Source organism: Phascolarctos cinereus, unplaced genomic scaffold (assembly GCF_003287225.1).
Source record: "Phascolarctos cinereus isolate Bilbo 61053 unplaced genomic scaffold, phaCin_HiC Scaffold_9;HRSCAF=440, whole genome shotgun sequence".
NCBI lineage: Eukaryota > Metazoa > Chordata > Mammalia > Diprotodontia > Phascolarctidae > Phascolarctos > Phascolarctos cinereus.
The window spans coordinates 130,321,505-130,334,413 of NW_027556402.1; the positions used below are offsets into that span (position 1 = coordinate 130,321,505).

Genomic DNA, 12,909 nt, shown 5'->3' on the forward strand with positions numbered 1-12,909 from the left:
AAATATACATACATATTTGCATATATACACATCTCTTGTGATATGTGTGTATATATACATATACACATGTGTGTGTATAAATAGCAAGAAAAATCAGTCTCACCAATAACGAATAAGTTATATCACTTAAGTATAACTAGCCTTGATCAAAGGGGTGCTCCTTCTGTCACAACTATAATTCTAGCTAAAGCTGATAATTTAAAGTTCTTTATATAAAAAAATCCTAGTAAATATTAAGAGTCTCAGAAGATAAATGTAAAAGATTTATAAGCATTGGGAAAGTCTATGTGGGATTTGAGAATAAAGCTTAAGAAGTAGCAGGAGCCAAAGTGTTTTGAGGAGGAGAAGCATAAATGCAAAATGACATCAGAAAACAACACCTTTGCCTAAGAAAGAGGATACATAAACAAGTTCACTGACTTTTGAGGAGCTGGAAAGGTTATCACATTTAAATTCTGTGTGTAGTTAGTGAGATCCTATGTTTTTTGAAATTACCATTGAAAATGGTAGATATGGAGAATGCAGATGACCAGAATCCTCTTAACCAGAATTTTTCATTTCTGTTATTATGTTCAATGTCCAGCCCCCTCTCCTCCCCCTCACCAAATGAGAAGACCACAGCTGCTAAATGAGAAGTTGCTATAAATCTTCCCTCTCTTTTCTTCCCATGCTTGCCCTGTGATAAGCCAGGCAGCACAAAGTAGTCAGAAGGAGAAGAGAAAGGCCTAGGTAATTTTCTAGAATAACAACCAGCCTCTGAATGAGTTTAATGTGCCTCAACCTAACATTTGCCCTAAGCTTTACCACCATAATCTATCAAAATCTTCAGAAACTCAGCAAAAGGTTTTATATTCCCAAGCAGAAGCTGCACTCTCACATCTCTGTTTCTTTGCTCAGATTATCCTCTCTGTCTGGAATTTCCTCTCTTCTCCTCACCGTTCACTCCTCTTCATCCTTTAAACCTCGATTCAAACGCTAACCTCCTCCAGGAAGCTTTCCCAACCAGTAATAACTTTACTCTTCAGACACTACGTAAACCTGATTTTATCACTCGAATGCACTCATCACGTGCTTCATAATTATCTGTGTGATGTGTGATGTAGTACTGCTATCTGGGTTAATATTTTATCCCTCTTCTAAAGTATAAGCTTCTTGTGGCAGAAATTGCATCTTAATCTCAACTTTTTATCTCCTCCTCCACCCCTACCAGCACCTAGAATGGTGCTGTGCACAGGACAGGAAATTAAATTTTTGCTTATGTTGTTGTGGACAGTGTCTTAGCTTTTTCCCTTTCCACAGGACCATTTATTATGGCCAGTCAGCATTTACCCAGGATCCTATCTGAGCTGTACTGAATCTTGGCCTTCATTTTGTCCCACTTAAAGCAACTCTTGCTTTTCTTGACTTGCCCTAATTCTCTCCCTGACCTATTCATCTTTTCCTCCCTCCCTCTACTGTACCTACAACCCCCCCCAATTCCCCCTCTTTCTCCTCATCTATGAGTGTCATCAATAAACAAGAATGGAGAACAGTATGTAGGAAGGAGCATACTCTTCTGTTCCACTCCATCACAAACATCAGACTCTCACGGAGGTCAACTAACAACTCTGTAGGAGAGCTCCAGCTTGCCATACTATTGGCCCCTCGGTCAGCAACCTTGGAAACCGACAGTCTTGAAACCAGCAGTCTCAGGTGCTGGGTGAGTCTGATGTGAAAGCATCACAGTGCCTGACCCGACATAAACTTGTTGAACAAGTTTTCTGGTTCTGTAGACATTACACCTGGGAAAAATATGTCTATGGGCAGGAAAAACAAATCTTTAAAAAGTGAAATAGCATCTTTGGTATATAACAGGTCCAAAGAAAATATCTATTCAGATGCCCATGCACCACTCATGTGTGAAAGCATAAAACATGTCTTCCTACTTAATGTATATGCCTAATATTTATACATCCTTAAAAAGAATTAGACCATTCTATAGGTCATTAATATCATGAAACATATTAATCAAGAAGTAGCTAACAGGCATCCATGTTGCTATATAATGTGTATCTGTGAACTGGGCAGGGAAAAACAGTTACAAAATGAATCACAATCCTGTTTATGTTCGTGTTGTGAAAGGTTATCATTTGTTACGTTAATCAATACCCTATGCAGATATCCATAGACAAAGCATTTGTCTGAGTTAGGGTATATGCTATGAAATGCTATGTGTGACATTCAAATAAACCCAGGAAATTTAAACCCATTTTCATTTCGTTCTGGCCACTATTAAACATAGCATCTAACTTAACAGAACAAATGATTCACCCTGACAATACCCCTTACTTACGAACTGTTCTAATTGTTTTTCCCTATCTTTAGCCAGATTGATCTCCTGTTTGTAATCACCAAGGACATATGTGACTTTGCTTGTTAGTGCCTGATTTTCAGATTTTGAAAGCCTTCATTCTAATCTGCCCCAGGACTGACTTTTAAAAACCCTGTTTGTTGGGTTTTTTTTTCATTCTGATCAATTGATGTAAAACTGTCACCCTAAAGTCCCTAAAATCCCTTAGGATCTTTAATCTAGTAAATATGTAAACCACCAAAAAATAAAGATGAACTCTAATCTCATTGTAGTCCTTATTTGTTGGTTATCATTGGTGTCATTCCACTTTAAAAAGGAACAATGAAGACTCCAAAAGATGGTGTTTAGAATTTAATCATATATGAATGTTAACCTGCTGAATAACTCAGGAACAGGAAAAAGTCAATACACCACAAGCATTTTCTGTAATTTTATTTTGTGGTGATTGTAAGACAAATACAAGCCAAACATCAGAGTTCTCACCTCCTTCTCCTCCCAAGGACTAGCTGATACAGTGAATGGCTCATGTTCCCAATTTACAGCATGTGTGGTACTGGTCTGGTGGCTTACCATCCAGGTTCCCATTTCTTATGCTAATATCCCTTCCTTATCTCTTGAGAACACACCAGAAAGGCATGTATGTTGCTTGAGAGGGCCAGGGCCTTCTCTCCACCTGCTCCCAGGGGGTGCAGGTGAGCCCTGATGCTATACAAACACTTGCTTCCTTTTCCCCTCCATTGGCCTAGGGGTCACCTGTGCTGACTCAGAGGCCCTAAGTGCCAGGTGCATCCAAGCAGACAGGAACTGTTCCCATCCTCAGAGGCTCACTGGTGAACCCCTTCCCCCACAGGGTCATCACTGATGTTACAGTGGATCCCTAACAAGTCAAAGCTATTTTGAGACTAGACTCTCACTCTGGGGGTTCACTACCTCTATAATTCATTCTTATTCTTTGGTCACCTTTTTTTTTTCTCTCAAAGCACAGTCCTTTCCAATGCCTGACTCTCCCAAGTACTCCAGTCACTCCTGAACAACAGGACATCAGCTGTTCAGAGACAAGCATTAAAGATGTGGGCTGCTCAGTCCCTTTCAGTTGAGGCTGCTTTAGGCCATGCAATCTGCTCAGCCTAGTTATTCCGTGTATTCATGAACTTACTGCTACTGGGGTCCAGAGAGAGCTTCCTCAATTAGAGCACCTCTCTAAGAACCTAAGGGAACCTGCAGGGAGACAGAAACCCTGGGGAGAAGAGAGCCTACCGTCATGATTCTTCACAGCATGGAGGGAGGGCTAGGCCATCACTAAGACTCTGACAGCAGCACAGCCAGGGGGAAAACTCCAAGCTGCCCTCTGCTCTAGGAGGGGCGATCATCGCAGGTGAGAGGCTAGCCGCTATGTGTTGCATTCAAACATCCACGCATGCAGTGTGCGAATCCTGGTTATAATGACACTAAGCATTAAGGGGGTTCTCCTCAGCTCTGACACTCGACACTCGACTCCTCACAAGCCTGTGGACTACTATTCTTTTCTTTCCTCTAAAGACTCAAAGGTGACTTAGCACCTCACTGCCAGGGAAGGCTTCTCTACACCCTCTCCCTTCTTTCCTCCCCACAGCAGCCACGAAGTGGAGTTGGTCACAACATGGGAAAGAACATATGCATGTCCTTTCACAGCCCTGTGGCTGTGTCCAGACGTACTCCCCTAGCTGAACAAGTGACCGTTTTTTCCTAACCTTGCTCCTAATCAGTTAACTCCACTCTGGGGCTCCAACTTAAGTTGTAAGTAACTCTTGAAAAAAAGCTCTGAACAAGACCCCTGATCATTCCTCTGGGGGGTGTTTCATCTCTCTGAAAAGGGGAAGAAAAGTCACCCTCTATGGACCTTGCAGAGGGAGAATAAAGGTTTAAGTGGAGGACATTTAGGAAAGATTTCAAGAGATGCAGAGGCTACTACTCTCCCTCTATTGCAATCTTGAAAACAAATACAGAGTTTACCAGCTCACAATTTGGTTTAACCAACCGAAACCCCCTGCTGCAAAATGGATGCAGGTGTGAAAAGAAATGAAACTAGCTTGCTCTCTTTGCAAGGGGACAACTCTTTGCAAGTCGTCTTCACTAGGTCATTCATTCTAAGGTGTCAGTGTCAATTATTACCCTCTCCAAGTCTTGCCGGAGGTGAGTGAAAAGCTGCAGCCTCCTAAACAAGACGTCCTGCTCCCGTTTCGCTAGATTGTCCTCTTCGTCTTTCTTGGGGGTGATGAGGGGCTTGTTGAAGTTCACCTTCCTCTTTAATTTCCAGTACTGGTACAGGAAGTCTACCACCTCCTCAGGCAGCCGGACAGCCCTGGCCACATCCAGCAGGTTGACGAAGGTATAGAATTCATCCTCCAGCTGCTGCAGCTTCTGTTTCCGGACACTCACCCGGTGGGCCTCGGCCTGATTCTGCTCAAGGCTGTCAAAGGGCTCCAGGTGACCCAATGGGGAGCTGGCCTGGGCCCCGTTCTCTGGAGGGGTGCTCTCACTGAGGTTCTCCTCGTCTGACTTCTTGCTGGAGCTATGCTTTGGACAGTACGACTTGAACTTGACTTCATCATTCTCTGCTAAGATGGTCTTCATCTCGAGCCCGCGGTCAAAAGCACAGGTCACGTGGAAGGCTGTGCGGCAGTTCTTCACAGAACACTGGGCAGGAAAGGAAGGGAACAGACAAAAGCAAAATATGACTGAATGAGCAGCTCCTGGGTACCCAGAGCATGCTGGGCACTGCAGAAATCACCAGCCTGGCTCTGCCTCACTATGCACAATGACTACACTCCTGGAAACCTGGAGGTAAAGGAAATTTGGAGAGACTGAATTATGGTTAAACAAGGTAAGGGAGCTTGCTATGTAAAAGGAACCCTAGCTTATGTACTTTTTTAAAGACAAAACTTCCATTTCTTAGGAAAATTTTCATATTCATAACTGTTGCATATGGGCTTCCCTTAAATTAGGCTCCTGTGTCTAGGACAGGGCCTCCAGAAACTGACATTAACATAAACCTGGACTGTCCAAAATTAATGATGATGATGATGATGAGAGCTAACATTTCACAGCTCCTTTTATGTGCCAGAGATTGTACTAAGTGCTTTAACAAATATTATCTCATGTGATCCTCACAAGAACCCTGGGACATAGGTGCTATTCTCCATCTTACAGATGAAGAAACTGAGGTTAAGTGACTTGCCCAGGGTCACAGCTAATAATTGTCTAAGGCCAGACTGAAACTTTTTGATTCTGGACCCAATGCTCTATCCATCCACTGGGCTAACTAGCTGAAATCAACCTGCAGACAGTCCACCTGCATATTTTCTCAGGGTTGTATTGTTCTAGTTTTAGATATGTATATGTTAATACATATCCCCCAGGAAAAGACAAGTACTTGTTAGGGATCTGAAGAAAATAAAGAGCTTCATCCCAACTTCCTAAATCTGGGCAGGCTTCCTGTAATATAGTAGCATCTAAAGCTGGTGGCAGGAAAGACAAATGTCCTTGCAGAAGAAAAAAAGCAGAGAAAAGGTTGGATTAAAAGCTGGGACATGAGATCCAGGGGACTGTGAGACAAAGACTGCCCATACAGCAAAGGTAACGAGTAATAAAAATAACTGACATTAATATAGAGCTTTTGAAATCTATAAAGCACTTTTTTATATATATTATCTCACCTGATAAAACAATTCTATGATGTAAGTGCTATTACTATCCTCATTTTGCAAAGAAGGAAAATGAGTTCTCTGAAAGATGATGTGACTTGGCCAGGATCATACAGCTAGTAAGGCAAGAATTCAAACCCAGATTTTCCAGATTCTAAATCCAGCACTCCACCCACTAAAGAAATGTGAGGAAGAGATGATTGTAGACAAGGGACAAACTGGCAAATGTCTTTAACTCCCCGACCAAGGAGAGTACAACATTCAGAATGCTTCAAGGAGGCCAAAGGAGGACTTTGCGCATGAGAGTAACGTGTCTGAAACACTGAGCCCGGAAGCCCATTTTGGCAGCAGCATTCTGAACTAGATGGTTTAAAGCAACACACCTCCTCCAAGTGGCACTGCTGAGAATTCACTGGCTATCAATGACAGTGAGGTCAGCCCTATGGCTGGGCATGAGCAAGCTGTGCTTTAAGCATCCCTGCTAAAACTAAAAAACAAAAACACCCCCTCTTTCTCCCCCACCTTGGTATCTTAATCAGGCCTACAGCTGAGGGCTTTTTGGTATAGGCAATAATCAAGAAGAGAAACAATTAGTAGGAGAGAAATGATTAGTTTCTTCCCAGTCCAATCCCAATGGACAGAAAATCCTTGCTACTCAATAAAGACAAAAATCCCTGGAAGAAGATTCCTTGTGGTGCCTGTAACTGGTCCCTTAAAAGCCATACCGTATTATGTGAGACCACGTTATCCCCAGAGCCTGCCAGGCCTATGGGGAAAAGAAAAGGATCCAGTGGCCCTGGGCCAGAAGAAAGCCTTAATTAAATTCATTCACAGATCCTGAATTGCATCACCGCACACAGCAGTGCTCAGAGTCGGGTACTTCCTCCAGCACCACCCCCACCACCTCTCCCCCCTCCCCAACATTTTAATGTTTAGGAAATGATTCAAACCCAGTCATGATTCCTTCGGAGACTATAATGTTTCTTTCCTTTTCCCAGGAGAAAGGAAGCAAAAATCCTTCCTTGGCTACCCCTCATTCACAAAGAGTTGAAGCAGGTGTCCTAAAATAAATCTGTAACTTTCTCTACAAATAATCTCAGTTCCAAGAAAGGGGCTGAATCAGCTTCAGTGGAAGCTGATTCACACACACCTAGCCAAGCTAGCATCATTTAAAAAGTTTTAAAAAAAAAAGTGCCCCTCCTCCTCTTAGGGCTCTGCCAAACAAGAAATAAAAGTGGAAACAAATGGATTTGGCATTTATCTATGTCTGATTTAAACTATGCGTCGAAGTGCTCTAACCTTCAAGAAAAATGAATTGCAACAGGATATTTATTCAGGACTCTGTAAAGAAACCAAAGAGCTTTCCTTGGGGTTTTCCTGTTCAGGTTGACTCAGCATCCAGATGTCACATAAATGTACAGCACAGCTTTTCCAGCTACAAATGTTTCAGAGATAAATTTTTTAATAAAATCAAGCTAATGTGAAAGGATATGGAAAACCATCAAATCTTCTTTTCCTCTCTTTTCCTCCAAATGAATGTGCCCCCAACCCCCAACCCTCAGGAGGGAACAGGAAGGGACAAAGAAGAGATCAATAGCAACAACACCTCCCCCCCCCAATAAAGCATCAGATCTTCTCTATTTGGAAGAGAAATTGTGAGGAAAAAAATTCACTAAACTATCTCCTCTAAGTTAAAGTTTGGGCTAGGGAATGATCTGCTGAGAAATGGAGAAAAGAACTCTCAGAAGGAAATCTGCTGATCTTCGGAGTAAATATTCCTTTCTTTTCCTTAGTTTACTACTGCCTCTCCCCTCCCCCCCATGCATAATTAAATACATGCTTACATACAGCCATGCACATACACAGACATTTACTTACATACACGAACACTTAACTAACAGATACACAGGGCTGATGACTTTAAATATGGCAAATGTCTAAAGGCCACTCCTGGCCTTTGTCTCTTTTCTTCTCCCACATAGACCTAAGATTATTGCCTACGGTCACACTCAGTCTTTCCTGAAGATTTGCACATCATCTCCTAACTGAAAGGAACCTCAGAGGCTCTCTAGCCCAACCATGCCTTATCAAAGCCCTCTACAACAAGCCAACAAATGGACAACATCCAGTCTTCCTTGAAGACCTCCAGTGATGGGAAACACCTCGTGAGGCAGCCCGTGAAACTTGGATTTGCTGTTACAAAATTTTTCCTTCTATAAATATAAATCTGCCTCTGAACTTTCCACTTGCTCCTAGTTCGTTCCTCCAGGACCAAGCAGGACAAGACTAATCAATCTTCGAAGGCCAGCCCTTCAAACATTTGAAGCGACAAATGTTCTCTTCTCCCTCTCCCTACCACCTTCCCCTCTCCCTACCACCTTCCCCTCTCCCTACCACCTTCCCCTCTCCAAGCTAATATCCTCAGTTTCTTCAACCAACCCTCAACGTTACGTATGCATCATCTGGTCAAGAATCTCATGCTCCAATCAAGGGAAGAGATCTGCTGACAGAAACATTTAGTAGACCAAAAAACAAAACAAAACAAAACAAAAACCTCCCCCCAAAACGGTGAATTTCTTACATGGAATCACCTTTCTTAAAAATCTATAATGAACTTGCATCATATGTGTTTGGAGACAAGAAGTCCATACTGTTCTTACAGCTTATTTATTTTGCCACTGTTAAAGAAGAATTACAATGATGGAGAAATAATGACACTTTTGCCTTCATAAAATAAGAGCTGTCACTGTCTAAAAGTACCTTCTTTGAGGGGCAATATATGTCAACGTGTCAAGGACTCCTCATTTCAGCAGTGCAGTGTGGGAGCTCATTCCACCATCTAAGATAGCAATTTAAAGTCCTAAGAGTTGCTTGAGGCACAGAGGCTCAACAATTTGCTTGTGGTCCCACAGCGAGTGTCAGGGATGAGGTTTGAACCCATGTCTTCCAAAGTCCCTATCGACTCCACTGTGCCATGCAGTCTCTCCTGCTGTGATGCAACATTAAAAGAAGAAAAAGTCTATCTGTAACTCTTTGTGTATAGCTACACCACCAGTCTTTCAAGATAATGAATTTGATTCTATCTTTTTTTTTTTGCACAGCACTTGGGTTCAAACTCCAGCATTGTATGACCTAATCATTTTTCATCTACATGAGTCTCTATTTCCTCATCCCTAAAATGAGGAGTCAGACAAACTACTTCCTAAGATCCTTTCCAGATCTAAACCTAGGATCCTACTAATTTATTCAAGCTGTAAACCAATCATTTATCTCCCACAATAAAATTAGCCACTGAGAGACCCTAAATGAATGGCTGATTATTTTATCAAATAATTGATTATTAAATCATGACAGTGAGGTTTGCTGGAAGGAATAATTACAAGTAGAAATCTATTAATTTCCTAGAATGATTTGGGACAAACTGAAAAAGAAATGATAAGTCATCTTAATTCCCACTACCCCATGTCCCCAGGACAAGATCATTCTGGATCCGGATATACTGATATATGTATATTTATGGCAGAATTTCTTCCTAACAATGGTTGAAGCACTCCTAGTTTTTATGGCACCATTAGGAGACAGATGTTCAGAACTGTGCTCCAGCACCAGCCCAAGCATCTCATGTACCACTGTGCCATAAACTCAGTGAGTGCTCAGGCAATCTTGGCTGATGGTGAGGGCATTTCTACTTTACACCAAAAGTAAAACCACTCATGTGCTGGGCTGTTTCTAAAGAAGCAGACACACATCCATTTTCATGGTCCTTAGAAAGCCCACATTCTGAGGTGGGCAGAGTTAGAGCCTAGATTGAAGCAGCAGTCACAATGCTGGATCTAATGAGCCAAAGGGTGAGCTTCATCCCAAGGAACGTGCCTGTAAGGCACATGTTGCCAGGACTGGATTCTGTGGGAAACCTGGCTGCAGTGCAAGGGATAGATAGTCATGTACTGGGCTGACTCAGAAATTACCCTCAATGTGACAGCTTCTGGACTTTGTCCTGGCGATGATCACATTATGGTATTAATGTAATGTAAACGTCTTAAAGGCAAAACCTTTTTAAAATTTTGTCTTTATATTCCCAGCATCTAGTACAATGCCTTGTGCGTGGTAGGTGCTTAATAAATACTTGGATTAAATTGGATTCGAAATTATTTGCTCAAATTGAATTTATGGCTTTAGTTTCCAAATTCCAGAAGCTTGTCACTGTGAATTCCTCAAGGCTGCAGAGTCTGGGTGCTCTTAAACATTTATATAACATGAACATGGTAATAAGAAGAATTTATCTACCTCAGAGATATTGTGAGGCAAGAAAGTCTGCAAAGAACTTCAAGTCCCCTCTTGCCATATAACATTTAAAAGTGTTGCTATAATCAGGATATTAAGTAACCTGATTTAAATTGCCGGCCCTGACAGGGGCACTGATGCTAAGTGCCCTTGAAAGTTCAGAACTGATGCCATCTAGCATCTTGACCTGAGAGATGTAAGCTGTTTGTAGATTCTGGGCACTAAAGAGGTGCTCACTGGATTACATCAGATGGTTATACCCATACTATGTCAGATTATCGTCATCCCTGGAGAATCTTAGAGTGGCTGATAGTATCTGCTGCTTCCCAGATATCAGTCAAATTTCAGTGCAGTATCTGCTGCTTCCAGATATCAGTCAAATTTCAGTGCTATCTTTTTTCTAAATCCAAACCCCAGTGAGTTCAAAATGATCTACTTTTCAGGCTGCTCTGGTTCTTTCCCTTCCCAGAGACAGTTGAAGGTTGATGGAACCAGCCAATAAAATCTGAGGCTGCCTCCTGACTTTGAAGGGACGGTAGCCAACTTTCTTGTAAGAGGAGTAGACCAAATGCACAAAGGGTTAGACTTTTACAGAGACACCACAGGAAATACACAAAGAGTAATCTGCCAAGGGTGGGGAACCTGCTGCCTTGATGCCACACGTGGCCCTCTAGGTCTTTAAGGGCAGCCCTCTGACTGAATCCAAACTTCCTAGAACAAATCTTGTTCTGTAAAACCTGGATTCAGTCAAAAGGCCGAACTCAAGGACCTGGAAGACCACATGTGGCCTTAAGGCTGAAGGTTCCCCACCCCTAGCCTTTCTCCTTCCAGAGAGTCAACAAACATTTACTAAGCAACTACTATGATCCAGACACTACATTAAGTGTATCACTTAGAAGTCTCTTCACGTAAGCCACAGCTTTCATCTGGTCCTGCTTTAAGTTGGTGTAGCTCTAAGGAGTGTTGTATTTGGAACCAGAGTGGCTTTGCTTCTTATTACCTCTGTTCCCTTGGATACTATCTAGTCCCGTTTCCTCTTCTATAAAATAAAGGGGTTGGACTCAATGACTACTAATATCCTTTCCAGCTCTAAGCTCTAAATTTATGATTAATACTCATGAGAAAGTCACAGAGGTTATCAGGTTGACTTGAAATCAATTTTAGGGGGTTCAATTCCTCCCTTTTTTATATTTAAGATTTGATGAGTACTGGTTGTTTGAATGTGTGGTAAGGTGGTGGACAAACCATAAAGCATTAGTACTAGTTAATTAGTATTAGTACTAGTTAATTCTACAGTTGATACTCATGTCCCCTGCTTCTGTTTATAATAATTCTAGCCCTGCATGAAGGTGGTCTATATAAACTAGGCCCCATTTAAAGTCAGAGAGACATGAAGTAAGGATCAATCACACACATAAAAATACATGTGCTATGCCCAGGCCACTACACCAGTGGCATTTCCTTCTTCATGACATTTTCTAGCACATGCAGACAGATAAAGGAAGAAGTCATTTGCCAATAGCTAACTACCTGTATAGAGGCCCCAATCTTCTCATTGCAGAGACTGCACACCAGGGCCCACCGACTGCTGGGGATGTGAGACACCTTCGTGATGGGCTCCATCTTCTCCGGGCTGCCAATGCTCACCTACAGGCAAGATGGGAGAGGAAAGGGGCAGGGACACAAGGGCACATGTATTAAAGGTTAGAAAATGCTTCTTGGTACATTATCTTATTGGGTCCTCATACGCACCCTGTGAAGTGCACAGAGTAAATATCCTAATCCTGGATGCCAGTCTGTGGCTGCAAAGAGAACACGGCATCTCAGACATCCTTCTTCCTCAGATCTACCATCTATGCCCAGTGAGTAAGCAGCACCCAGTTTTACCACAGCATCTTTGCTCCCACTTGGCCTAAAATTACATCAAGCCAAATACCTGGATAAAATCTGAATATTCCAAACACTGAGATGTTTTGTCAACATGAGGGCAAACATGCAGATATTTGGAAATACCCAGCTGTATTTTTCCAGTATTCACCTGGATGCCTGATGTCACAATAGTGAGCTGCTTATGATCACATAAAAAAGAGACCATGCCATCAATCACTTTCCCAGCCTCACAAGAGAGGGCTACTGAGTGAACAACTATTTACGAATGTTTCTAAAACTTTTCTAGGAATGAGATGTAAGACTACAAACTATATTTTTAGTCTAATATCTGTCTCATGAATGAAATTAATTTCCATTATTTTATTCAACAAATATCTGTCAAACATCTGCTAGGGATGAAGCATTGTGCCAGGCACTGTGCGGAATGCAAAACAATCTGAGCCAGGAATTCTTCTAAATCTTTTTGTGCCATGGAACCCCTCAAGGTGGCTGGTGAAACCTACGAACCCCTTTTATAAATGCATAAAATAAAATACACAAATGCACAAAGGAAACCAATTATACTTACCCTTAGGTGAAACCAGTTATAAATCAATGAAACAGACTTATAAAAAAACTTTTTTTAAAAAAGAATCCCACGGACCCCAGGTTAAGATCCCAGGTGTGAGGCACAGTCATTGTCCTCTATGTGGGTCAAACAAT

General features: G+C 42.0%; 1 protein-coding gene across 6 annotated transcripts in view; it reads right to left on the minus strand.

The window, feature by feature from the left end:
* JADE1 (jade family PHD finger 1) overlaps positions 1-12,909 on the minus strand; it is an 86,767-nt gene that overhangs the window by 11,937 nt on the left and 61,921 nt on the right. For all 6 annotated transcript variants that reach the window (XM_020974018.2, XM_020974019.2, XM_020974020.2 and 3 more), the window contains 2 exons: positions 11,848-11,964; positions 4,502-5,026 (listed from right to left, as the gene is read on the minus strand). In XM_020974018.2, coding sequence (XP_020829677.1) covers positions 4,502-5,026; positions 11,848-11,964 — 642 coding nt within the window. The remainder of the gene's footprint in view (positions 1-4,501; positions 5,027-11,847; positions 11,965-12,909) is intronic.